Raw genomic sequence first — 27,392 nt, forward strand, 5'->3', positions numbered from 1 at the left:
AGGCGCGCTCCTTCGGTGACGTCATCGGGGCGGGGCTTTGGGTGTGCTTGGCGATGTCATCGGGGGCGGAGCCCGCGGCGCCGGCGGTGGCAGAGCATGCGCGCGCCGTCGGTGACGTCATCTGGAGGCGGGGCCGACGGTGGCAGAGCAGGCGCGCGCCTCCGGTGACGTCATCGGGAGGCGGCACCGGCGATGGCAGAGCTGGCGCGCTCCTTCGGTGACGTCATCGGGGCGGGGCTTTTGGCGTGCTTGGCGATGTCATCGGGGCGCCGGCATTGGCAGAGCATGCGCGCGCCTTTGGTGACGTCATCGGGGGCGGGGCTTTCCGCGTGTTTGGTGACGTCGGCGGGGGCGGAGTCCGCGCATGCTCTCGGCGGCGCCGCCGGCTCGATGGAGGCTGACGGCGGCGCGCGCCCGCGGCCGGCCTCGCGTGTCCGGTTACCTCAGTGAGGGAGCGCGCGGGCGGGCGAGGGGCTCGGGACCGCTCCGTCCTACTTACTGAGCGCTTACCGGGGCGCAGAGCGCCGTACTGAGCGCTGAGCAGCGGCCCCTTCTCCCCGTGACTTCCCCGCGAACGGCGCCGCCATGGACTGGCTTCTCCGGGACAGCGGTGAGCGGGGCCTCAGGCCAGGCCAGCCCCGGAGTTCATTCGTTCTCTCACTCAACTAATAATAATCATAATAATAACGGCATTTGTTAAGCGCTTACTATGTGCAGAGCATCATCATCATCATCATCAATCGTATTTATTGAGCGCTTACTGTGTGCAGAGCACTGGACTAAGCGCCGGGGGGGGATACAAGGTGATCAAGCTCATCACCGGAGAAGCAGCGTGGCTCGATCAATCAATCAATCGTATTTATTGAGCGCTTACTGTGTGCAGAGCACTGGACTAGGCGCTTGGGAAGTACAAGTCGGCAACACATAGAGACGGTCCCTACCCAACAGCGGGCTCACAGTGTAGAAGGGGGGAGACAGAGAACTAAACCAAACATACTAACAAGATAAAATAAATAGAATAGATAGGTACAATCAATCAATCAATCGTATTTATTGAGCGCTTACTGTGTGCAGAGCGCTGGACTAAGCGCTTGGGAAGTACAAGTTGGCAACATACAGAGACAGTCCCTACCCAACAGCGGGCTCACAGTCTAAAAGGGGGAGACAGAGAACAAAACCAAGCATACTAACAAAATAAAATAAATAGAATAGATAGGTACAATCAATCAATCGTATTTATTGAGCGCTTACTGTGTGCAGAGCGCTGGACTAAGCGCTTGGGAAGTACAAGTCGGCAACATATAGAGACAGTCCCTACCCAACAGCGGGCTCACAGTCTAGAAGGGGGGAGACAGACAACAAAACCAAACATACTAACAAGATAAAATAAATAGAATAGATATGTACAATCAATCAATCGTATTTATTGAGCGCTTACTGTGTGCAGAGCACTGGACTAAGCGCTTGGGAAGTACAAGTCGGCGACACATAGAGACGGTTCCTACCCAACAGGGGGCTCACAGGCTAGAAGGGGGAGACAGAGAACAAAACCAAACATACTAACAAAATAAAATAAATAGAATAGATAGGTACAATCAATCAATCAATCGTATTTATTGAGCGCTTACTGTGTGCAGAGCACTGGACTAAGCGCTTGGGAAGTACAAGTCGGCAACACATAGAGACAGTCCCTACCCAACAGCGGGCTCACAGTCTAGAAGGGACTGTACAAGTAAGATAAATAAATAAATAGAGTAATAAATCTGTACAAACATATATACATATATACAGGTAATGTGGGGAAGGGAAGGAGGTAAGATGGGGGGATGGAGAGGGGGACGAGGGGGAGAGGAAGGAAGGGGCTCAGTGTGGGAAGGCCTCCTGGAGGAGGTGAGCACTCAGTAGGGCCTTGAAGGGAGGAAGAGAGCGAGCCTGGCGGATGGGCAGAGGGAGGGCATTCCAGGCCCGGGGGAGGACGTGGGCCGGGGGTCGATGGCGGGACAGGCTCAGTGGAAAGAGCCCGGGCTTTGGAGTCTGAGGTAACGGATTCAAATTCCGGCTCCGCCACTTGTCAGCTGGGTGACTTTGGGCAAGTCACTTCACTTCTCTGGGCCTCAGTTCCCTCATCTGGAAAATGGGGATTAAAACTGTGAGCCCCACGCGGGACAACCTGATCACCTTGTAACCTCCCCAGCGCTTAGAACAGTGCTTTGCACATAGTAAGCGCATAATAAATGCCATAAAAAAAAGTTGTCCCACGTGGCGCACAGTCTTAATCCCCATTTTATAGATGAGGTAACTGAGGCTCAGAGAAGTTAAGTAACTTGCCCAAGGTCACATAGCAGTCATGTGGTGGAGTCGGGATTTGAACCCATGACCTCTGATTCCAAAGCCCGTGCTCTTTCCACTGAGCCACATTGCTTAATAATAATAATAATAATGGGATTTGTTAAGTGCTTACTTTGTGCAAAGCACTGTTCTAAGCGCTGGGGGGAACACAAGGAGATGAGGTTGTCCCATGTGGGGCTCACAGTCTTAATCCCCATTTTACAGATGAGGTAACTGAGGCTCAGAGAAGTGAAGTGACTTGCCCAAGGTCACACAGCAGACATGTGGTGGAGTTGGGATTCGAACCCATGACCTCTGACTCCAAAGCCCGTGCTCTTTCCACTGACCCACATTGCTTACTAGTATTATTATTATTATTATTATTATTATTATTATATAAGCATAAGTGCCGTGTGGTGGGAAAGGGAGCGAGCCCCCCTTTTCCTCAGCCGTCCTCAGCGCCTCAATCACTCCCTTTGCTCTTACCCCCTCTCCCTACCACACAGCACTTATACATTTATGTATATATGTATAATTCTATTTATGTTGTTGCCTGTATACTTGTTTTGATGTGCACGTGTCTATAATTTATTTGTATTGATGCCTGTTTACTTGTTTTATGGCTGTCTTCCCCCTTCTAGACTGTAAGCCCTGTGTGAGCGGGGATTGTCTCTCTTAATTGCTGAATTGTAGTTTCCAAACGCTTAGTACAGTGCTCTGCACACAGTAAGTGCTCAGTAAATACAATTGAATGAATGAATGAGGTGATGCGGAGAGGAGGGGGGAGCTGAGGAAAAGGGGGCTTACTCTGGGAAGGCCTCTTGGAGGAGGTGCGCCTTCAGTAATAATAATTTTGATATTTGTTAAGCGCTTACTAGGTGCCAAGCACTGTTCTAAGCGCTGGGGGAGTTACAGGGTCATCAGGTTGTCCCACATGGGGCTCACAGTCTTAATCCCCATTTTACAGATGTGGTAACTGAGGCCCAGAGAAGTTAAGTGACTTGCCCAAAGTCACAGCTGATAAGTGGAGGAGCCGGAATTAGAGCCCATGACCTCTGAATCCTAAGCCTGGGCTCTTTCCACTGAGCCACGCTGCTTCTCTTAGGACTTTGAATAATAATTATGGTGTCTTTGTTAAGCGCTTACTATGTGCCAAACACTGTTCATTCATTCATTCATTCAATCATATTTATTGAGCGCTTACTGTGTGCAGAACACTGTACTAAGTGCTTGGGAAGTACAAGTCGGCAACAGATAGAGACGGTCCCTACCCAAGAACGGGCTCACAGTCTAGAAGGAGGAGACAGACTCTGGGGTAGATACAAGGTAATCGGGTTGTCCCACATGGGTCTCGCATTCTTAATCCCCATTTTACAGATGAGGTAACTGAGGCGTGGAGAAGTTAAGTGGCTTGCCCAAGGTCACACGGCAGACAAGTGGCGGAGCCGGAATTAGAACCCACATCCTTGGACTCGCAAGCACATGCTCTTTCCACTAAACCACACTCTTGAGGGAAGCCACAGAGGAGCCCATGGTGGGGCAGAGGATGGGACAGGATGGGGCGGCCTGAGGGGAAGCGGGGCCGCGGCAGCCAATCACTTCATAATAATAATTAATAATTGTGGCATCTGTTAAGCGCTTACTATGTGCCAAGCACTGGGGTAGATATAAGGTCATCAGGTTGGACATTGCCCTCATGGGGCTCACAATCTCGATCTCCATTTTACAGATGAGGTAACTGAGGCAAAGAGAATCAATCAATCGTATTTATTGAGCGCTTACTGTGTGCAGAGCAGTGTACTAAGCGCTTGGGAAGTACAAGTTGGCAACACATAGAGACAGTCCCTACCCAACAGTGGGCTCACAGTCTAAAAGGGGGAGACAGAGAACAAAACCAACCATACTAACAAAATAAAATAAATAGAAGTGAAATGACATGCCCAGGGTCATATAGCAGACATGGGGCAGAGCCGGGATTAGAACCCGCGACCTCTGACTCCAAGCTCTTTCCACTAGAACACGTTGATTCACTGAGCGCTGTACTAGCGGCAGAGCCGGGAAACAGGGAGCGCCAACCTGGGAGCCGCAGGGCTGGGGTCCCAATCACAGCTCCTCCACTTGCCTGTGGTGTCACCTTGCATGACCTTCTATGACCTCCAGTGTCCTCATCTGTAAAATGGGGGTGAAATACCCCTCCTCTCCCCTATTTAGACTGGGAGCCTCCTTTGGGATAAGAGGCCGTGGCCGTCTTGGTTGTCCTGTGCCCACCCCCGCGCTTGGTGGAATGGTTGGCAAATTGCAAGCACTGAACCAACACCATGGTTATTATTTTACTGTCATGAAGGGGAGAGCCAGAAATTTATCCGTACCTTGGAAGGGAGCTGTGAAAAGTAGGGAAGCAGTGTGGCCTGTTGGAAAGAATACAGATCTGAGAGTCCGTGGATGTGAGCACTAAGCCCCGCTCTACCATTTGCCTGCTGTGTGACTTTGGGCAGTCACTTAACCTCTCTGTGCCTCTGTTTCCTCATCCAGACTGTGAGCCCACTGTTGGGTAGGGACTGTCTCTATGTGTTGCCAACTTGTACTTCCCAAGTGCTTAGTACAGTGCTCAGCACACAGTAAGCGCTCAATAAATACAATTGATTGATTGATTGTAAAAAGGGGATTCAGTACCCGTTCTCCCTCCTAGGTTGTGAGCCCTATGTGGGATAGGGACTGTGTCCTACCTGATTATCCTGAATCTTCCCTGGCATTTAATACAGTAACAAGGGCCATATGGACACTCATCATCATCATCATCAATCGTATTTATTGAGCGCTTACTATGTGCAGAGCACTGTACTAAGCACTTGGGAAGCACAAATTGGCAACACATAGAGACAGTCCCTACCCAACAGTGGGCTCACAGTCTAAAAGGGGGAGACAGAGAACAAAACCAAACATACTAACAAAATAAAATAAATAGAATAGATCTGTACAAATTAAATAAATAAATAGAGTAATAAATATGTACAAACATGTATACATATATACAGGTGCTGTGGGGAAGGGAAGGAGGTAAGATGGGGGTACTCAGAGGAATGGGGGTTACGGTTGCTGTCGTGGACAGCCATCCTTCTAGTTAGAGATGTTGTATTTAATGGCCTTAGCTTTTCCCTCATACCCCATCTATCACCTCTGTTTTTGTTTAATTCTTCTCTAACCTTTCCCTGGCCATAAAATACCCTTCTAGCAGTCCTAATTTGCTCCTAAAGCTTGCTACAGACCACTTATCAATGACTCTTGATGCTTTCTATCGCGGCAACTTCCTGTGGAAACAAAACCCTGTGATCTCTAACTGCTGGGTGCAGTGTTTTCCTTTCGTTTCTTTTGAGGCTTCCACCTCCAAGCAGCATGGCCCTAATGGATAGAGCACGGTCCTGGGAGTCCGAAGGACCTGCATCCTGGTCCCAGCCACTTGCCTTCTGTGTGATCTTGGGCAAGTCACTTCATTTCTCTGGCCTTGGTTACCTCATCTGTAAAACGGGGATTCAGGCGGTGAGCCGATGGAGGGACGTGAATTGGGTCCAACCTGATTAGCTTGTGTGTACCCCAGTGCTCAGCACAGTTCCTGGCATATAGTAAGCATTTAACAAATACCATTTTAAAATGTAATTAAATAAAAGCCCTCTGGTCCTGGCGTTGAAGGCCTCGTTGGACTTCTGATTCCCTTGGAGGAACTCCCCGTGGAGCTAACTATGGGTGGATTTTTGAGGAAATTTCCCTGCCCTGAGGATGACGATGTGCTTTGTGCCCAATAGGACCTTTCGATATCTGCCACGAAACCACCGTGTTACGTGGCGGGTTCCTGTTGGCTGAAAAGCTGTGCTGCCCAAAGGCCGTGGCAGAGCTGCAGAAGTCCGACTGGGGGCTGATTGAGCAGCCAATCCTCAGCGCCATCGCGGAGATCACCTCGGCCACCTTCCAGGCACCCCTCCAGTCTTGGAAGAAGAACATCTTGATCATCATATGGACCAAAATCTTTAAGCCCAGTCCCGTAACTCCCACAGACCTTGAAGCCTGGTGGCAAGAAGACATCTTCTTTGCTGTGGGGAATATGATCCCCAACGTCAACCACACCATCCTTTTTGAGCTGTTTAAGACCTTGGGGGAGCCGGGATTCCTCGTCGAGCTCCTGCTGGCACTGCCTGCCCGTGCGCAGCGCAGGGAACTGGAGCGCTTTGTGGAGCACGTGGCCAAAGACACGTCCTCGGAAGATGTGACCTTCTTCCTGGATGTCTGGAGGGAAATGATGAAGCAGAAGAGAAGACAGCCGGACAGCCTGGTCTTGCAGTTTGGGTTGCTGGTCCGAACGTATCTGTCGCTCTCCGATGAGGTAGGACCGGAGGCCTGTCCAGTCCTTCCCCTGCTGGCCGTGCTGGCGGTAGGGCTCAACAGTATCCAAAGCAGCATCACGTCACCTGAGCTAAAGTGCTACGCCCTGGCCAACCTGGCCGACATGTTGACCGTGTTTGCCCCGACGGGGGCGGACAGTCGGGCGTTGTCGGCTGTGCTGTATCTGGACAAGATGGCCACTGTCATCAACATTTGGAACTCGGACCGCCAGAACCGTCACCACCAGCGGGGGCTGGCCGAGAAGGTGAAAGAGGCCGAGAGAGACGTCAGTCTGACCGCGGTGGACAAGCTGCCCAAGGAGACGCTCTTGGTGGGCTGGGGCTTCCTGCACGGATTGCTTCAACAGTGGGGGACGGAGCTGCAGGCCACGCTTAGCGGAAGCCAGAGAACGAGCTACGGGATCTTCCGGCTGGGAGACAGCTTGGGGTCGTTGAGCCGGAGCCTAGGGCAGTTCCTGACATCTAGTGACATCGGTGAGGCCGAGAGGCAGGTGGCCTCCAGGCTGGAGGAGAGTATCCAGGACTTCTTGAAGAAAGCCCCTTCGGAACCAAAGCGCCAGGGCTCGGAGGAGGGCCTCAGAGCCGCAGTCGCCATGGCAATCATCGAGCAGAAGATGGATCGGTACAAGGAGATGTGCCACCTCTTTGCTTCCGAGCAGAAGTGGGCCTTCTCGGGGGAGTGGATAGACTGTCTGGTTCAAAACGGAGCGCTGTTCCACGATCCAGACCTGGTGTCGAAGCTGTTGGGAATCACCGCGACGGTCGTCGACGTGACTGACGGGAAGATTCCCAAGTCTCAGGTTGAAGTGGTGACCACTGTGATCTTAGACTGTTACACTGAGCTCTCGCTGCCAGATAAAAACAAAGTGCTCTCAGGTGTCCTGACTTCCTGGGGGAGGCAGGGTCTTTCCAAGAAGCTTGTGGCCTACACAGAGGGTTTTCAGAAAGAGCTGAATACGGTGTTCAATCAGATAACACAGAGTGTTTCGGAACAGGGCATAGCTAAAGCCGTTTCCTCCGTAGCCCGGCTGGCCGTGCTTCATCCGGAAGCCACCTTGAAGACAGTCTGTAGACTCGCTGTGTTCAACGTTGGTACTCACATGTTCCTGGCCCAGATTCTGAGTGCCTTCCCCTCCCTCAGGTTCAGTGAGGGAGAAGACTCCACCTCCGGCGCTTCTCTGCTAGTGGATTGTCTCAAAGACAGTGTGTGGGGGAAGCTTTCTTCAGTCAAGGAGGAGAAACAGTTTCTGGAGTTTTTAAACTACCTGATGGATCCCCCCTCAGAGCCAGCAGGCCATTCCGTGGCACCCCTGCTCAGTCCCGAGGAGGTGATCGGGGTGTTTGTGGCCCCTTATCTGGTGGCAGACTTCGTGCAAGTGGAGCTGAGTCTGAAGATCCTCAGCCAGGCGCTAGCAGCCAGTTGCGATGCATCCTGCCTTGAGTCCTGCTTCCCCTTTCCCCTGCTGTTCACCTTGTGCCAGCTGCTGGACAGCTACACCAGGTTCTGGGAGCAGACGGAGACCAAGCGGCACCTCTCTCTGGACTCCAAAGACCTGGTCGTCCACAACCTGGAGACGCTGGCTGGGCTCCTGCTGGCCAAGGACGAGCCCTCCTGCCCGGAGACCTGGACTAAGTCCCTGTCCTGGCTCCAGCGGAAGGTAGCCCGCCTGGACTGGACGGTCGGCCTGAGGCTGCGCGAGATCTTTGGGGGCCACTTCAAGTGCGAGGTGCCGGCCACCCTCTTCGAAACCTGCCGGCTCCCGGAGGAGGAGTGGACTTCACGGCCCGTCCCGGGCTACGGCCCGGGCTCCGGGCTGCTGGCCTGGATGGAGTGCTGCTGCGCCTCCGCGGCCACCCGCCAGCTGATGCTCGCCCTCCTGGCCGTCAGCGCAGACAGCCCCGACGAGGTCAACTTCTTCAGCAAGGGCTTCCTGGTGGCCTTGGTGCAGGTCCTGCCCTGGTGCAGCCCCGGCGAGTGGGCGTCCCTTCAGCGAGTGACCAGGAGCCTGCTGGAGAGGCAGCTCCTGCACGTCCCGTACAGCCTGGAGTACGTCCGCTTTATGCCGCTGCTCAACCTGAAGCCCTTCGCCCAGGACCTCCAGATGTCGGTGCTCTTCCTGAGGAGTTTCCAGTTCCTCTGCAGCGCCAGCTGCGCCTCCTGGCTCCCCCCAGACGGGTGGCACCACGTCGTCAGGCTGACGGGCACCGGCCTGAACGACCTGCTGGAGTCGGTCAAGCGACGGTCGGCCTGCCCCCCGAGCCCGGGGCGGGAAGGTGGCCTGGCGCAGGAAGCCCTGTTTGTGTACATCCAGATGTTCTGCCACGTCCTTCACATCATGGCCATGTTGCCCCCGGGGGTCGGCGATCCGCTCTTCGTGCCGGTCCTGGAGCTCCTCTCCTCTTATGAAGCCCTGAGCAAGGCCGATGGCTCAGGCAGCTCCTTGCTCCGGAGAGCAAACGAACGTCACTTCCTGCTGTCGATTGCCGAAAACGTTGGTCCCGAGGAGCAGCGCAAGACGCTGCTGCAGAAGATAAGCAACCTCTGAGGCCCCGGGGATTGGATCCCAGTGCCTGGGTTGTACGCTGCAGTGATTTGAAATATAGGCCCCTATATGGTACACACCAGGGTGAACAACGTGTTAAGATAGAAAGTAAATTTATTCAGTATTTGTAAAATTCAATAAATCTTACTTTTCCTTACCTTTTGAACAATTGCCCAAATTTTGTCACTGTGGTTAGACACTGACTCTTCCTAGGGTTTATCACCCTCTGAAATCCCTAATTTTAGACTTCTAAGAAGTCCCCCGGAGAAGATGGGAGTAGGGCAGAGGGAAAAGTAGCATGAAGAGAAGGCAAAGAAGGCACCTTAATACTGGGAATGGATTTGGACAGATTTCCGTATCCAACACAGCAATTATTTTATGTCAGTGTTAGGTTACCTCCCATCTTCTCTCATTTTTCTTCCATTTTCCTTTTAATCCGTTTCAAGATCTTTCAACTGCCTTCAATATCCCTTAAGTTGTCGAGGCTCATCTTTAATTGTTTATCTTTTTATGGTATTTATTAAGTGGTTATTATGTGCCAGGAACTGTACTAAGCACTGGGTTATATACAAGGTAATCAGATTGGACACAGATTGGCTCTGTCCCACATGAGGCTCACATAACTTAATCACCATTTAACAGATGAGGGAACCCAGGCACAAAGAAGTTTGGTGGCATGCCCAAGGTCACACAGTAGACAAGTGGCAGAACTGGATTAGATCCCAACTTCTTCTGACTTCTAGGCCTGTTCTCTTTCTACTAGGCCATGCTGCTTCTCTAAGACATTTTGTACTGACCAAGAAAATGAAAAGAAAAAAGTTGAGACTGTGTACTTCCTGTTCTGTATGTTTTCCTTCACCAGTACCAGAGGGAGCCGTGACCTCAGATTGGACCTATACCCCATAACGTCTTATTCATTTTGTCATTTTTCTTAATTCCCTGGAGATGCCAGACATAGACATACTCATGGAAAAAATGAACCAGAAGATTTTTACTCCTCTAGTGTGTCTAGAGTGCCAGCAAAAACAAGCGGTTATTCTGGCTGAGCCTGTAGGTATAGTCAGAAGCAAAGCATTGTAGAACTGTTCCTCCACTCAGTCATTTTGGATACATTATATTTCTTCATCAGGTGATTTGGACAAACTGAGGTGGGATAATAGGGAAACGTAGTTATGATAGGATTGCGAATTGGTTATATTGGCTTCACCTAGAATTCTCTTTCAGGTAAAATGAAAATATATGGCAATGCGGCTAGTAGTCCTTCATGTGGATTGCAAAAGGAGCCAACTGCAACCATTTAAAATTCATTATTTACAAAAATATTTTTAAGCAGAAGAAATTGATTCCTACTGAGGTGCTTATAGCCATTGAAAAGTGTCAGAGAAACCATTGCGGTTCAGTAGTTGAATTCAAGTTATACTCTTACAAAGCTTGTTTCAGTTCTTTACTTCCACAGCCTCTTTAGACTCCATCCAATGTGGTAGATGTATTATTTCAATTGTCTTGAAACCAATCCCGTATTCATTTATAGCTCAGTGGTTTGGTTTTTTCTGTTGACCCAGCCTAGTCTCTAGATAATTTATGGAGTTATCAGAAAATGCACCAGTCTCATTGAAGGGAGAATGAAGATACGCTGTGGTCCTTCATCATCAATCGTATTTCATCTCTGTAAGGTGGACATGAAATCTACTTTGTGAGGAAAGAAGGCTTTTGAGAGCTTTTTGAGATAGATCCAAGTGAAAGCCAAGATGTAAGATGGTGCGAGTCCTGTCTGACTTCGGAATTCCCAGCCACGTAAGCGAAGGGGAAGGGCCGTGAGGAGTGTGCGTGAGGGTGGGCGGAAGAAGATGGGTTGCCCGATGGTAATTTTCAAAGTCACGCGGATCAGCCTACTTTGGAGAGTGGCAGTGGAGCCAAGAAGGAAGATTTCTCCTCTTACGGTTCTGGTGGGACTTGGACCAAGGAAGTTGGAATTTTCAGTAGAACCTGAAAAGATTAAATCGAGGCCAGCTGATCAATAGACAGCATGGCATTGGGCCCGCCCACAAAAACCCCAGCAAGCTGCAGGGCTGATCCAATCTGGTTGGGTGTCGGGGGCACCTGGAATGGTGCATGTTAAGAGAAATCAGGAAGGTTTCTTGGAGCTGCGGCCCATGTCTGCAGTAAGGCTGGAAGAGTCCACTAAGCGGGGAAGCGACTTGGCTCCTTCAAATGCCCCGGTCCAGTGGCCTGGGCAATCCTGACCTCCAGTGCCCAGTCAGACCCATCAGTCAAAGACCTCCCCACACTATATATAGAGGAGCAGTGTGGCCTAGTGGGTAGAGCCCTGCTTCGGGAGTCAGAAGGACCTGTCTTCCAATCCCAGCTCTGCCACTTGTCTGCTGAGTGACCATGGGCAAGTCATTTAGCTTCTCTGTGCCTTAGTTACCTTGTCTGTAAAGTGGGGATTAAGACTGAACCCCATAGGGTATATGGACTGTGTCCAACCTGTATCTACCCCAGCACTTAGTATAGTGCATGACACATAGTAATTACTTAAAAAGTACTGTAAAAAAACCAAAAGGCAAACTGTCCACAGCCCGGCCCAGAATGGATTTCAGCAGCTGGAATTTTGGGCATTTTAATCTGCAACTGCTTTGAATAACAACAAAAAGGTGCCCAGGTGAGCTGTGAACATTCATTCAATCGTATTTATTGAGTGCTTACTGTGTGCAGAGCACTGTATTAAGCGCTTGGACAGCAAGAGAGATTCCAGAGCCCTGAGACCTTATCAACTGAGTAAGTTTTTCTGTATGACAAGGCCAGTATTTTCCTCACCAAAATGACAATTTACGTTTCTGAAAAGCATTTCCAAATTCATGGCTAAAAGCCCAGCACATGAAGCTGGAGAGAAGTGGAAATGGCTTTGGGCCACAGTTTCCCTATTTGTAAATTAGATCAATTTCTGCTTATTGCTCCGCTGGACTTTAAGAACAGAGACAAATTAATAGGTGTTCAGTACCCAAAGCTACCAAGAACAAAGGTCTTGAAGAAGTACCCAGCTCTTAGTGGCGTTTACGCCTCCGATTTTGGCAATTTAAATTTTTTATTGTTTATTTCATATGTCTCCAGGGAGGATTTTTAAATTAAGTTCCTGCTTCAAGGCAGGAGACTTTGGATCTCAGTCACTGAGAGATATTGAGATCCTGCAAGTGTGGCTGATAGGCAGGACTCTGCTCAATATTTTTTTTAAGTTGTAAAGATCTCTTGCCATTTCTAGGTGGTAGTTATTCTAATTGTGGAATTGTTTCATCAAAGCCCAGAGGAGGATGTAGATGGGTCCCATCATAGCCCCAGCTTTTGTGGTCTGCCGTGTATGGCACAAGGGGAACCCAGGAGACCCTCCAGCCTCTTTATTTTGCCCCATGGGCTACTGCAGTAGTCTTATTTGAAATCGCAACCTTTAGATTTGGAACAGGAGTGTGGGGGACCTGCTGAAGCAGAACACTCAAGTGACAAAATCTTGATTTCCCTTCCTGCTCCTGCAAGTGTTCAGATACGGGGTTTGGCTCTGGTGTGACTGCTTTCTCATGCAAAATTTCTGCTGGGGAGAGATCAGATATCTCCAGAAACTCTCCTCCCCTGTCCCAGGGCCTTATCCATCAGCCCACTGCCCAGATCTCATAATGGTTGTGAGTCCACCGGTCTTGTGAAATCTAGATAAAGATGGATGGTAACCCCCACCGTCATTATCTTTTGGAGCACACCTCCTCTGAGATTCGGCTGCCCCAACTTTAATGCATGGAAGTGGGATTCGAGGTGTGATTGCCGAGAGAACCGTGTCAGGAGCCCCTCCTTGGGCTGGGATTGCGGAGTTCAGACTCTGAGGGAGTGAGGACACGATAGGGAAGGCCGGAGCCATGCAGCCTCCCAAGTCATTGAGCAATTGGATGGAAGTCTGAAAGGAACTGAGCTGGAAACTTGGGCATGGGAACGTTTCCAAAGTCAGCTTTGTCCTGAGGGGAAAATTTGCAGTTATTTTGAAGAACACGTTAATAAAATACTTCTCACGTTGACTGACCACATCTCCCAGTTTGGCTGGGACAGTCCTGGATTTTGGAGGACTTTTCTGGCTGGACATGGACAACTGGCACAGTCCTTCAAATCATCAGGGTGCCCAGCATGTACCCTAATCGTCGTCATTATCAGTATTCATTGACTTCCAACTAGGTGCAGAGCACTGTATTAGGTGCTTTGGAACATAAGATAAACCTAGAAGATACCATTTTTATTTGTACATATCTATTCTAGTTATTTTATTTTGTTAGTATGTTTGGTTTTGTTCTCTGTCTCCCCCTTTTAGACTGTGAGCCCACTGTTGGGTAGGGACTGTCTCTATATGCTGCCAATTTGTACTTCCCAAGCGCTTAGTACAGTGCTCTGCACATAGTAAGCGCTCAATAAATACGATTGATGATGATGATGATGATGATGATTTCCTACCCTCGAGCTTACAATCTATTAAGAAAGAGATGGGTCATGCATATGCAAAGGAGAAAACATACAGATCAGACTGGTAACTGCAACAGTAAGCATATGAATAAATTGGAGACTGAATAAACTGATGTACACCCAAATACTAAACTAGGCTGGTGGGGTAATATGAGGATCTGAGGGGTTATTCAGGGAATGCCTCCTGGAGGAGGTGGCTTTTTTATTATATTGATTGGTATTTTTTGAGAGCCAGGCCTTATACTAAGCACTTGAGAAAGTACATCAGAACCAAGACACAGTCCCTGCCTACAAGCTGCTCAGGATCTAGAGGGGATAACTGTTACAAACTGTTGACTAATAGTAATAATTATAATAATTATGGTATTTAAGTGCTTACTGTGTGCCAAGCGCTGTACGAAGTGCTGGGGTGAATACAAGCAAATCAATCAATCAGTCAATCGTATTTATTGAGCGCTTACTGTGTGCAGAGCACCGTACTAAGCGCTTGGGAAGTACAAGTTGGCAACACATAGAAATGGTCCCTACCCAACAGTGGGCTCACAGTCTGGAAGGGGGGAGACAGAGAACAAAACAAGACATATTAACAAAATAAAATAAATAGAACAGATATGTACAAGTAAAATAAATAAATAGAATAATAAATACGTTCAAACATATATACATATATACAGGTGCAGCGTGGCTCAGTGAAAAGAGCCCAGGCTTGGGAGTCAGAGGTCATGGGTTTGAATCCCGGCTCTGCCATTTGTCAGCTATGTGACCTTGGGCAAGCCACTTAACTTCTCTGTGCCTCAGTTACCTCAAATGTAAAATGGGGATTAAGACTGTGAGCCCCACGTGGCACAACCTGATCACCTTGTATCCCCCCAGCGCTTAGAACAGTGCTTTGCACATAGTAAGGACTTAACAAATACCACCATTATCATAAGCGCTTAGTACAGTGCTCTGCACATAGTAAGCGCTCAATAAATACGATTGATGATGATGCGTGGGGAAGGGAAGGAGGTAAGGCCGGGGGGATGGAGAAGGGGAGGAGGGGGAGAGGAAGGATGGGGGCTCACAAATCAGGTTGGACACAGTCCATGTCCCAAATGGGGCTCACAATCTTAATCCCCATTTTACAGATGAGGTAAGTAAGGCACAGGAAAGTTAAGTGACTTGCCCAAGGCCACACAGCAGACAAGTGGGGGAGCAGGGATTAGGACCACTACACCTTTCTGCTTAATGTGTGTAGGACCCTATTCCAGAAAGTAGTATGAGGTATTGAATGGGATGTGGACATGGGGAATGGTCTGGCGGATCTGAACTGGGGCAGAGTTTCAGCAGGGGCAAGGTTGGGCGCAGCGGGCCAACGGAAGATTGAAGAATTCGGAGGTTATTTGTGAGGAGGGAACAACACAGAATGAGGTGTCGTGGAAGAGAAGCACAGAAAGGCGAGAAAGATAACTCGGGGAGAACAAGGTTGTTTTGGGTGTTTTTTTTATGAGGATGGAAAGCAGTAGCCACTGTAGGTGTTTGAGGAGAGCACATGGAGAGTCTTGGCAGGTTTGAAAATGCTACTGATGAGGCTTGGCACGCAGATACTAACACAGGTGGCCACTGTTTTCTTGAGAGCCTTCCCCTCCCTGATCCTGTTCCCAAGAAAGCTACTTAACTGCTCCATCTTGTTCCAACCAAGAAAATTAAAACAAACAAGTAGAGACAGCTTTCTTCCTGTTCAGTATATTTTCCATCACCAGGACCAGTGAGGCCGTGACCTCAGATTGGACGTACGGCCCTTAACCTTTCATTCGTTTTGTCTTTTTTAATTCTTTAAAGTTGCCAAACATAGACACACTAATGGAAAAAATGAAGCAGAAGATTTTTGACTCTCCCAGTGAGCCTAGACAGGCCAGCAGAATCAAGTGGTTATCCTGCCAGGTCCTGTAGTTTTATTTGGTAAGAGATGAAACATTTGAGAACTGAGATGGGGCCAAGGGCAAGATGGCATAAATCCTGTTTGCTGGTGAGGCCGTGAAGGGGGTGGAGGGGCAGGACCGCTGGAAGGGTGCATGAGGATGAGCAAAAACAGATCATCTGCCCAGTGGGTATTTTAGAAACCCTACGGTCAGACGGCTCTGGAGAGCGTCAGCGGGGCGGAGGAGGGAGGATACTTTAGCTTATGAATCTGGTGGGATGTAGGCAGAGGAAATTTAAGTGTTCAGCAGAAACCGGGGGGAGTTTCACTGACCCCCCAAAAGTGAAGCCAGTTGACCAGTAGGCAATGTGGCGTTGGGTCTGCCTGCCCACAAAAACCCCCGTGAGCTATGGGGCTGGGGAACCCTGGCTAAGTGGCTCATTCTAAGAGGAAACGGAGTTTTTCTTGTGAAAGGGGCTATTTTTGCAGGAATAATTGATGATGACGTTGGTAATAATAATAATAATAATAATAATGGCATTTATTAAGCGCTTGCTATATGCAAAGCACTGTTCTAAATGCTCAGGGGGATACAAGGTGATCAGGTTGTCCCACGTGGGGCTCACAGTCTTAATCCCCATTTTACAGATGAGGGAACTGCGGCCCAGAGAAGTGAGGTGACTTACCCAAAGTCACCCAGCTGACAAGTGGTGGAGCTGGGATTTGAACCCCTGACCTCTGACTCCAAAGCCCGGGCTCTTTCCACTGAGCCACGCTGCTTCTCTACTTGTTAAGCATTTACTATGAGCCAAGTGCTGGATGAAATGCTGGGGTAGATACAGGATCCAGCACTTTGAACAGTGCTTTGCACATAGTAAGCATTCAACAAATGCCATTATTATTATTATTATTATTATTATTATTATTATTATTAGGTTGGACAGAGAAGCAGCATGGCTCAGTGGAAAGAGCACAGGCTTGGGAGTCAGAGGTCATGGGTTCTAACCCCAGCTCCGTCACTTGTCAGCTGTGTGACTTTGGGCAAGTCATTTAACCTCTCTGTGCCTCAGGTACCTCATCGGTAAAATGGGGATTAAGACTGTGAGCCCCACATGAGACAACCTGATTAACTTGTATCCCATCTCTTAAAACAGTGCTTGACACATAGTAAGCTCTTAATAAATATTATTATTATTACAGAGGCCCTGTCCTACATGGGACTCACAGACTAAGTGGGAGGGAGCACAAGGTGTTGAATCTCCATTTGACAGATGAGAAAGCCGAGGCCCAGAGAAGTTAACTTACTCCCTACCACACTTAGGTCCATATCTTAGAACAGTGCTTTGCACGTAGTAAGCGCTTAATAAATGCCATCATTATTACATCTGTAATTTATATTAATGTCTGTTTCCCCCTCTAGACTGTGTTCGCTATGGGCAGGGAATCTGTCTTTATCTTGTGTTATTGTACTCAATCAATCAATCGTATTTATTGGGTGCTTACTGTTTGCAGAGCACTGTACTAAGCGCTTGGGAAGTACAAGTTGGCAACATATACTTGGTACTCTCCCAAGTGCACATTGCTTCTCCCGCTCTCCCTTATTAAAACACTGCTGGGTGGTTCTGGGCCCCTCGCCTCTGCAGTCATTCATTCATTCATTCACTCAGTCGTATTTATTGAGCGCTTACTGTGTGCAGAGCACTGTTCTAAGCACTTGGGAAAGTACAATGCAGCAATAGAGACAAGCCCTGTCCACGAGTTCACAGTCTAGAGAGCCCAGAGCCTCAGGGACTCCAGAAATACGATTGAATGAATTACTCCAGATTGCCCGGACTCCAAAACTGAGCCTTTGGACTGCATTCTGAGAAGAAACGCCTCTGACTATCCCCTCTGCCCCAGTAACTCCCCTGGCCCACCCCACTTACCCATTCTTAGTCGTATTTATTGAGCACTTACTGTGTGCAGAGCATGATAAGCGCTTGGGAGAGTACATTCCCTGCCCACAATGAGTTTATAGTCTAGAGACGGACCCGGATATCTGCCTCTGTTCCAGGGCTGTTGGTCAGGGGAGAAGAGGAGGAAACCTTCCAATCTAACATCAGCCGGTAGCGTTTACGCATATACAGCCATCCTTGGCACTTGCACACTTTTTTATTTAGGCACACTACTTATTTATTCCTCTTTCATTAACTGTGGTTTTGAGCACTTAATAGAGACTCAACACTGGGCCAAGCCCAAAGGTAGATACCAAATAATCAGATCAGACCCAGCCCTGTCCCACATGGGGCTCACTATCCAAGAGTTAGGGCGAGTAGATCTCCAATTTCCATTTTACTGAGGCCCAGAGAGGTTAAATGATTTGCCCAAGGTCACCCAGCAGGCCGGATTGCTGTTCCCAGTTGTAGTCTCATTCTTCTTTCTGCTTCCACTACTTAGAAGTAATCCCTAGCTGCCTGCCACCCCCATTAGATCGCAAGCTCCCCGGGGATGGGGAGAGGAGAGAGGAGGTGGACTTTTAGGAGGGCTAAAAAGATGGTCTGATAGATTTGTGGGGGACGGGGAGTTCCCGGCTCAGAGAGCAGCATGAGCAAGGAATTGGAAGCGGGAGAGACAAGAATGAGGAACAGCTAGGAGGTGAATTTGGAAAGAGTGAAAAGTGTCAACCAGAGTCAGTAATGTAAGATGGAGAGAACTCACTGAATGCTCCGAGACCAATCATCGTCAATCGTATTTATTGAGCGCTTACTGTGTGCAGAGCACTGTACTAAGCGCTTGAAAAGGAGTTTCTGCTGGATTGGGAGGGAGGGAGGTAACTACAGGAGGTGTTAAAGGAATGGAGAGATTTGTGCCAAGCGACTCTGCAAGATCAACTGGGCAGCACACGCCTAAGGGCCTCATCTTGGCCCTGCCTACCCATTCTCTAACTAAGAAACTACCTGTTGGGCATCTCCTGTTCCATCTCCTTGCCTTCTGCTATTATTGTGGAATGAATATGTAATTACAGTGTTAAGTACTTACTACAGGACAAATACCGTACTCCGGGCTGGAGAAGGTGCATGATAAATCGTCCCAGCTGAATTTTCGCGGGCGAGGTTGAATCATGGATCATCCTCGCTCCTTTATGAAAACAGTGAAGTCATTTATTGACGCTTGCCTTGGGTTTCCCCGACTTTGGGAGTAGGCAGGAGGAGAGCAAGATGGGTCAGGTTCCTCCCCAGTCAGCTAGCCACTCTGCTTCTGTGCCACCTCCTCCACTTTACCTATGTAAGCCTTGATGGCATCCTCCCTGGCCATCTCTTTGCAACTATTCCAAGCATCCCACTTGGCCTTGCCTCTGATGTCTGTCTCACAAGGACGGGGGATGTCGATGTCCCCCACGGTCACTTGTTTGTAGAAGCCGTATATCTTCAGCTTTTCCACGTCACTCACGGGTCCTTTCAGCTGTATGAGCTTGACACAGGCCTCTTTAAAGGCCTTTTCCGTCATGATGACAGCCCACCCCGGGCAGCTTTCCCTCCTTCCCCGCTGGAAGTCCGGTAAAGGTAGACCAGGTCCCGTAGACTGGAAGGAAGATTTTAAAGGTCTTGTGAGATTCTGCAATCACTATGGCTTCCTTTCTGAAATCTCATATGCCCGCTAGATTCTCAGCTCCTTAGAGACAGGGATCGTATCCACTAATTCTATTGTTCTCTCCCAAGCGCTTAGTAGTAGTAATAGTATGTATTAAATGCTTACTATGTGCAGAGCACTGTACTAAGTGGGAATTAGAGGAGAAGGGACTGGAGACAGGCACAACAGTAATGATGAAGCCCCCTCTCCATCCGCCCCATCTTACCTCCTTCCCTTCCCCACAGCACCTGTATATATGTTTGTACATATTTATTACTCTATTTTACTTGCACATATCTATTCTATTTATTTTATTTTGTTAATTTGTTTGGTTTTGTTCTCTGTCTCCCCCTTCTAGACTGTGAGCCCACTGTTGGGTAGGGACTGTCTCTATATGTTGCCATCTTGTACTTCCCAAGCGCTCAGTACAGTGCTGTGCACACAGTAAGCGCTCAATAAATACGATTGATTGATTAAAGCCCAAAAGAGATAAATACCCAGGAGACTGCTCTGCACAGAGTAAATTCTCTTGATTAGTAATAATGAATAATAATAATAATAATAATAATAATGGTATTTAAGTGCTTACTATGTGCCAAGCACTGTTCTAAGCGCTGGAGTAGATACAGGGTAATCAGATTGTCTTCATCCCCATTTTACAGATGAGGTAACCGAGGCATAGAGAAGTTGAGTGACTGGCCCAAGATCGCACAACAGACAAGTGGCAGAACTGGGATTACTGACTGTAGAGTCGTCCGGGAGCCGGCCGGAGGGGGGCGCTGCACGCTGGGGGGAGCTTTCGGCCGAGAGCCGGAGGGGGGCGCTGCACGCAGGGGGGCGAGGTGTCGGCCGGGAGCCGGCCGGAGGGGGGCGCTGCACGCAGGGGGGGCGAGGTGTTCGCCGGGAGCCGGCCGGAGGGGGGCGCTGCACTTAAGGGGGGGGGAGGTGTCCGCCGGAAGCCGGAGGGGGGCGCTGCACGCAGGGGGGAGGTGTCGGCCGGGAGCCGGAAGGGGGCGCTGCACGCAGGGGGGAGGTGTCGGCCGGGAGTCCGAGGCGGCTTTGGAGTTCAGCGCGGGGTAAGTGTAGGCCCGCGGGTGGCCGGAGGGGGGCGCTGCACGCAGCCCGAGGCGGCTTTGGACTTCAGCGCGGGGTAAGTGTAGGCCCGCGGGTGGCCGGAGGGGGGCGCTGCACGCAGGGGGGCGGGGCGTCGGCCGGGAGCCGGCCGGAAGGGGGCGCTGCACGCAGGGGGGAGGTGTCGGCCGGGAGTCCGAGGCGGCTTTGGAGTTCAGCGCGGGGTAAGTGTAGGCCCGCGGGTGGCCGGAGGGGGGCGCTGCACGCAGGGGGGCGGGGCGTCGGCCGGGAGCCCGGAGGGGGTGGGTGGGAAGAGCGGGTCTGTGGGCGGGGTCGGGGAGGGTGCGCGTCCAGCAGGGGGCGTGCTGCGGGGAGCGGCGCGGGCCCTCCTGCGGGGTGGGCGGGGCCTCCTGCGGAGTGGGCGGGGATTCATGAGGTGGGCGGGGCCTCCTCCGGAGTGGGCGTGGCCGGCAGAGGGGGGCGCGGTCTGCGCAGGCGCACGGCGTGGCCGCCTCGTTGATGGCTTCGGGGCTGGAGCTGGGGCTGCAGGGAGGTCGCCCGCCTGCTCGCCCGCTCGGTCGCCCGCTCGCCCGCATTGTGAGGTGGCCCCGGCGGCACGATGGAGGCGGAGGCGGAGGCGGGAGGAGCGCGGGGAGCCCTGCGGGGCCCCGCCCCCGCCCCCGGGGAGCCGGGTGAGTCTCCCCTAACCAAGCCCGTACCCGCCTCGGCCAATCCCCCCCCCCCCCCGTTTTAATCAATCAATCAATTGTATTTATTGAGCGCTTACTGTGTGCAGAGCACTGGACTAAGCTGCTGGGGAGGTTACAAGGTGATCAGGTTGTCCCACGGGGGGCTCACAGTCGGCATTTATTGAGCACTTACTATGTGCAAAGCACTGTTCTAAGCGCTGGGGAGGTTACGAGGTGATCAGGTTGTCCCTCGGTGGGCTCGCAGTCTTCATCCCCATTTTACAGATGAAGGAACTGAGGCTCAGGGAAGTGAAGTGACTTGCCCAAAGTCACACAGCTGACAATTGGCGGAGCCGGGATTTGAACTCATGACCTCTGACTTCAATGCCCGTGCTCTTTCCACGGAGCCACGCTGCTTCTCTAGTATTATTATTATAAATATTAATAATAATATGTGTTAAGCGCTTACTATGTGCCATGCACTGTTCTAAGCGCTGGGGTAGATACAAGCCCATCAGGTTTGTTTTGTTGTCTATCTCCCCCTTCTATTTATTTACATGTCTATTATGTTTTATTTTGTTAGTATGTTTGGTTTTGTTCTCCGTCTCCCCCTTTTAGACTGTGAGCCCATTGTTGGGTAGGGACAGTCTCTAGATGTTGCCAACTTGGACTTCCCAAGCACTTAGTCCAGTGCTCTGCACACAGTAAGCGTTCAATAAATACGATTGATTCTAAACTGTGAGCCCATTGTTGGATAGGGGCTGTCTCTATATGTTGCCGACTTGCACTTCCCAAGTGCTTAGTACAGTGCTCTGCACACGGTAAATGCTCAATAAATACGATTGAGTGAGTGAATGAATGAATGAATAAATATGAATGAATGAATCGGGTTGTTCCACGTGGGGCTCACAGTCTTAATCCCCGTTTTACAGGTGAGGGAACTGAGGCCCAGAGAATAATGATAATGATGATGGTATTTGTTAAGTGCTTACTATGTGCAAAGCGCCGTTCTAAGCGCTGGGGAGATTACACAGGGGGCTCACAGTCTTCATCCCCATTTTACAGATGAGGAAACTGAGGCCCAGAGAAGTGAAGTGACTTGCCCAAAGTCACACAGCTGACAAGTGGCAGGGCTGGGATTAGAACCCATGACCTCTGACTCCCAGGGCCGTGCTCTTTCCACTAAGCCAGGCTGCTTTTCCCCTCGACCCCCGAGTGGGCACCTTCCCAATCCCCCGCAAAGCGGGGGAGGCCTGGCAAACTGATGCTCGGGAAGAGCGACCGGGCTAGTGTGTTTAAGAATAATAATAATAATGATGGCATTTAAGTGCTTACTATGGGTGAAGCACTGTTCTAAGTGCTGGGGGGGATACAAGGTGATCAGGTTGTCCCACGTGGGGCTCACAGTCTTCATCCCCATTTTACAGACGAGGGAACTGAGGCCCAGAAAAGTGGAAGCCGTTCAGAGGTCCGAGGTTTGGCCCTGTGGGACAGAGTGAAGCACAGACTGAGGTAGTTACCTCCATCAGGCAAAACCCCGGTTTTCTGGAGAATTGCCTCCACAAGGTAGCTTGTTAAGGCTTATAAACTTTCATATTACACTTGTTAGTATTTCATTACTAATGCTAGTATTGTCCTCTTCCACCACTAAGTCCTCAATAAATACCATTGATTGATTGATGGATTGTAAGGATGGTGGATTTTCACGTGAACCAGAGGGTCAGAGGAGCCTCCTTCCCGCTCAGCTGGCTGCCGTAAATGGCAGAAAGGGAATGGCGGAAACAGCCCTGACATATTTAACAGCCCGACCAGAAATGTATTTCCATGGTGCCACTCCGACCTCGTGCAAGGAAACAAAGTTGTGTTGGAAGCATCAGAAAAGTAACCGGAGACCGCACGGAATCCACACCTGCGGGGCACCTACAGCTTTCAGCCAGTCCAGAGGAATTTTGACAAAATGAATCAGTTCCCTATCCCCCTTCACTGGTTGAAAATGATTCAGTTTGCGTTGAGAGACGAAAGTTCAGGATTTATTTGTCAATGAACCTGAAAGGTCCGTTGATTTCGTTTGGTGAAGATTTGACCGCAGATCACCTTCAAGAAGGCTTGGCTCTAGGAGATTTCACTGCATTCAGTTGTCGTCTGTCTCTCTTTCCGATAGGACCCGCAAACGTCTGTAAGGAAACAACTGTTCTGCGGGCGGGTTTCTTGTTGGCAGAGAAGCTGTTCAGTCCTAAGGCCTTGGCAGAACTGAAGAAGTCTGACTGGGAACAGGTTGGGCAACCAATCATCGATTGCTTTAGGGAGCGCACCTTAGCCGTCACCCATTCCCTCCCTGCCCGCAGCCGGTCTTGGAAGAAAAAGGCTCTGATCGTCATCTGGGCCAAGGTCCTTCAACCCACCCCTATAACTCCCTTGGACATCCAGGCTCGGCGGCTGGAGGAAATCTTTGTGGAAGGGAGCCCAATTCCCAGCGTCAATCACGCTGTCCTGTTTGAGCTCCTCAAGACCCTAGAAGAGCCAGAGCTATTTGTCGAGCTCCTGCTGGCGCTGCCAGCCGACGCCCAGCGAGCAGAACTGGAGCGCTTTGCGGAGCACGTGGCCGAAGACACGTCCTCGGAAGACGTGACCTTCTTCCTGGATGTCTGGAGGGAAGTGATGAGGGAGAGAAGAGAACAAGAAGACAACCTGGCCTTGCAGTTCGGGTCACTGGTTGAGTCGTATCTGTCATCTTCTGATGATTCGATGCCCCCGCCCAAGAGGTTCAAGGCTGACCCAGATGCCTGCCTAGCCCTTCCCCTTCTAGCCATGCTGGTGGAAGGGCTGAACAAGATCCAAAGCGGCATCACATCGCCTGAGCTGAGGTGTTACGCCCTGGCCAACTTGGCCGACACGTTGACCGCGTTTGCCCCGACGCGGGCGGACAGTTGGCCGTTGTCACCTGTGCTGTATCTGGACAAGATGGCCACGGTCATCAACATTTGGAACTCGGACCGCCAGAACCGTCACCGCCAGCGGGGCCTGGCCGAGAAGGTGAAAGAGGCCGAGAGAGACGTCAGTCTGACCGCGGTAGACGAGCCGCCCAGGGAGAATCTCTTGGTGGGCTGGGGTTTCCTGAACAGCTTGCTCAAACAGTGGGGGAAGGAGTTGCAGGCCTCGCTTAGCGGAAGCCAGGGACTGCATTATGGGATCTTCTGGCTGGGAGACAGCTTGGGGTCTTTGAACTGGAGCCTAGGGCAATTTCTGAAATCTAGCGGTCTGGGCAGGGCTGAGAGGCAGGTGGCCTCCAGCCTTGAGGAGAGCATCCAGGACTTCTTGGAGAAAGCCCATTCGGAACCAAGATGCCAGGGCTCGGAGGAGGGCCTCAGAGCTGCAGTCGCCATGGCAATCATCGAGCAGAAGATGGACCGGCACAAAGAAATGTGCCACCTCTTTGCTTCCGAGCGGAAGTGGGCCTTCTCGGGGGAGTGGATAGACTGTCTGGTTCAAAACGGAGCTCTGTTCCACGATCCAGATTTGGTGTCGAAACTGTTGGAAACCACCGCAGCAACCGTTGGCGTGGACCGACGGGAAGATTCCCGAGTCTCAGGTTGAAGTGGTGACCACTGTGATCTTAGACTGTTACACTGAGCTCTCTCTGCCAGATAAAAATAAAGTGCTCTCGGGCGTCCTGACTTCCTGGGGGAGGCAGGGTCTCTCCAAGCACCTCGGGTCGTACAAGGGAGGCTTGCAGAAAGAACTGAATAGAGCTTTCACTCATATCAAACTTATTGTCTCCCAGAAGAACCTAGCTAAAGCCATTTCCTCCGTAGCCCGGCTGGCCGTGCTTCATCCGGAAGCCGCCCTGAAGACACTCTGTAGGCTTGCCGTGTTCAGCCTAGGTACTCACAAGTTTCTGGCCCAGATTCTGGGTGCCTTTCCCTCCCTCAGGTTCACTGAGGTGCCAGACTCCAATCCTGGCAATTCTCTGCTGGTGGAATGTCTTAAAGACAGTGTGTGGGGGAAGCTTTTTTCAACCAAAGAGGAGGACCAGTTCCTGGCGTTCCTAGGCTGCCTGATGAAATCCCTCTCAGAGCCAGCAGACAGCACCGCGGCACCTCTGCTCAGTCCCAAAGAGGTGATCGGGGTGTTTGTGGCCCCTTATCTGGTGGCAAACTTCGTGCAAGTGGAGCTGAGTCTGAAGATCCTCAGGCAGGTGCTAGCAGCCAGTCGCGATGCATGCTGGCTTGAGTCCGGCTTCTCCTTTCCCCTTCTGTTCACCTTGTGCCAGCTGCTGGACAGCTACACCAGGTTCTGGGAGCAGACGGAGACCAAGCGGCACCTCTCTCTGGACTCCAAAGACCTGGTCGTCCACAACCTGGAGACGCTGGCTGGGCTCCTGCTGGCCAAGGACGAGCCCTCCTGCCCGGAGACCTGGACTAAGTCCCTGTCCTGGCTCCAGCGGAAGGTAGCCCGCCTGGACTGGACGGTCGGCCTGAGGCTGCGCGAGATCTTTGGGGGCCACTTCAAGTGCGAGGTGCCGGCCACCCTCTTCGAAACCTGCCGGCTCCCGGAGGAGGAGTGGACCTCCCGGCCCCTCCCGGCCTACGGCCCGGGCACCGGGCTGCTGGCCTGGATGGAGTGCTGCTGCGCCTCCGCGGCCTCCCGCCAGCTGATGCTCGTCCTCCTGGCCGTCAGCGCAGACAGCCCCGACGAGGTCAACTTCTTCAGCAAGGGCTTCCTGGTGGCCTTGGTGCAGGTCCTGCCCTGGTGCAGCCCCGGCGAGTGGGCGTCCCTTCAGCGAGTGACCAGGAGCCTGCTGGAGAGGCAGCTCCTGCACGTCCCGTACAGCCTGGAGTACGTCCGCTTTATGCCGCTGCTCAACCTGAAGCCCTTCGCCCAGGACCTCCAGATGTCGGTGCTCTTCCTGAGGAGTTTCCAGTTCCTCTGCAGCGCCAGCTGCGCCTCCTGGCTCCCCCCAGACGGGTGGCACCACGTCGTCAGGCTGACGGGCACCGGCCTGAACGGCCTGCTGGAGTCGGTCAAGCGACGGTTGGCCTGCCCCCCGAGCCCGGGGCAGGAAGGTGGCCTGGCGCAGGAAGCCCTGTTTGTGTACATCCAGATGTTCTGCCACGTCCTTCACATCATGGCCATGTTGCCCCCGGGGGTCGGCGATCCGCTCTTCGTGCTGGTCCTGGAGCTCCTCTCCTCGTATGAAGCCCTGAGCAAGGCCGATGGCTCAGGCAGCTCCTTGCTCCGGAGAGCAAACGAACGTCACTTCCTGCTGTCGATTGCCGAAAACATTGGTCCCGAGGAGCAGCGCAAGACGCTGCTGCAGAAGATAAGCAACTTCTGAGCCCCCCAGGAGGGAGGGGAAACATTGGCAATGGGACAACTGTGAGAGTTACCGCAGCGGGGCTTATCTTTGATATGAACTAGATGAGACTCCTGAGTGCCACACGCCATGCGGACAGTTTGTGAAAATCAGGGAGAAGTTTGTTAGGTATTTGTAATAAGAACTGAATAAACTGCCTTTCCAACCGCTCTAAGCACTTTCTCCCAACTGCCCAAACCCCGCTCTTCCACCTTTGTGTGCCAGAGATGCAGCAGAGCAGGGAGTCAGGTAGGAGCAGGCAGAGAAGCCGCATAGCCTAGTGGAAAGAGCCCTCAACCAGGAGTCAGAGGACTTGGGTTCTAACTCTGGCTCCACCGTCTGCCTGCTGTGTGTCCTAAGACAAATCACTTCACTTTTCTGTACCTTCTTGTCAAATGAGGATTAAATCCTCCTCCATCTGACTTAGACTGTGAGCCGCGTGTCAGACAGGGACTCTGTCCAACCCGATTGTCTTGTCTCTGCCCTAGCCCTCAGTACGGCTCTTGGCACGTGCTAAAGCATTTATATAATTATTTTTTTTTAAATGAGGAAAATATCTGGACTCAGGTCCATAAAGGGCTTATGAGGAAGAGAGAAGAGTGTGTTGGCTTTTTGTGAGATCTGAGTAAGGGAAGTTTACTGTTTTTCAGCAGTTCACGCCCCACTCTTCTTAGACTCCGAATCCTTCCGATTACAGGAGCCACAGAAGAACAGTAAGCCGGCGAATGTGACTTTCTGGCTGTACACACACTCTTCAGGCTGATGAAAAAGCAGACGGTTCGGCTTTTGTGACCAAAACAAGCTCGGTGCTTTTTCACGCTAAAAATGCCCATCAAGTGCTGTGCTTCTCTCCATCTGGATGACTCAGCCTGGCCCAAACTGGGCTCATCTTCCCTCCTAAATCTTCTCTCCAGTCAATCAGTCCATCGATCAACCAGTGGCATTTACCGAGCACTTGTTGTGAGAAGAACAGTCTCCCTAACTCTCCCTTCACCGCTGACACCATCACTCTCC

The 27,392-nt window shown here is 51.1% G+C and overlaps 3 protein-coding genes across 3 annotated transcripts; 2 read left to right on the forward strand and 1 right to left on the reverse strand.

Annotated features, from left to right (window-relative positions):
- Positions 1-420: 420 nt before the first annotated feature.
- LOC119939624 (gem-associated protein 4-like) lies at positions 421-9,431 on the forward strand. Its single transcript, XM_038759748.1, has 2 exons — positions 421-610; positions 6,129-9,431. Exons 1-2 carry the CDS (start codon positions 586-588, stop codon positions 9,266-9,268), a joined length of 3,165 nt encoding a protein of 1,054 aa, XP_038615676.1. The 5' UTR covers positions 421-585; the 3' UTR covers positions 9,269-9,431.
- A 9,447-nt stretch (positions 9,432-18,878) lies between these two features.
- On the reverse strand, positions 18,879-19,142 carry LOC119939085 (diazepam-binding inhibitor-like 5). Its single transcript, XM_038758847.1, has one exon. It carries the CDS (start codon positions 19,140-19,142, stop codon positions 18,879-18,881), a length of 264 nt encoding a protein of 87 aa, XP_038614775.1.
- Positions 19,143-20,955: 1,813 nt separating this feature from the next.
- Positions 20,956-26,547, forward strand: LOC119939086 (gem-associated protein 4-like). The gene is given in 3 exon segments (XM_038758848.1): positions 20,956-21,028; positions 23,187-24,586; positions 24,588-26,547. Coding segments are annotated over 3 exon segments (3,246 nt in total). The 3' UTR covers positions 26,361-26,547.
- The last annotated feature ends 845 nt before the right edge of the window (positions 26,548-27,392 follow it).

Source organism: Tachyglossus aculeatus, chromosome 17, assembly GCF_015852505.1.
Source record: "Tachyglossus aculeatus isolate mTacAcu1 chromosome 17, mTacAcu1.pri, whole genome shotgun sequence".
NCBI classification, from domain to species: Eukaryota; Metazoa; Chordata; class Mammalia; order Monotremata; family Tachyglossidae; genus Tachyglossus; species Tachyglossus aculeatus.

Bases quoted from the DNA above. Each gene is read 5' to 3' on its own strand.
- LOC119939624 (XM_038759748.1), top strand. From the start codon at position 586: ATGGACTGGCTTCTCCGGGACAGCG. The intron at 611-6,128 runs GTGAGCGGGGCC...TGTGCCCAATAG, and splicing joins CTGGCTTCTCCGGGACAGCG to GACCTTTCGATATCTGCCAC.
- LOC119939085 (XM_038758847.1), bottom strand. From the start codon at position 19,142: ATGACGGAAAAGGCCTTTAAAGAGGCCTGTGTCAAGCTCATACAGCTG.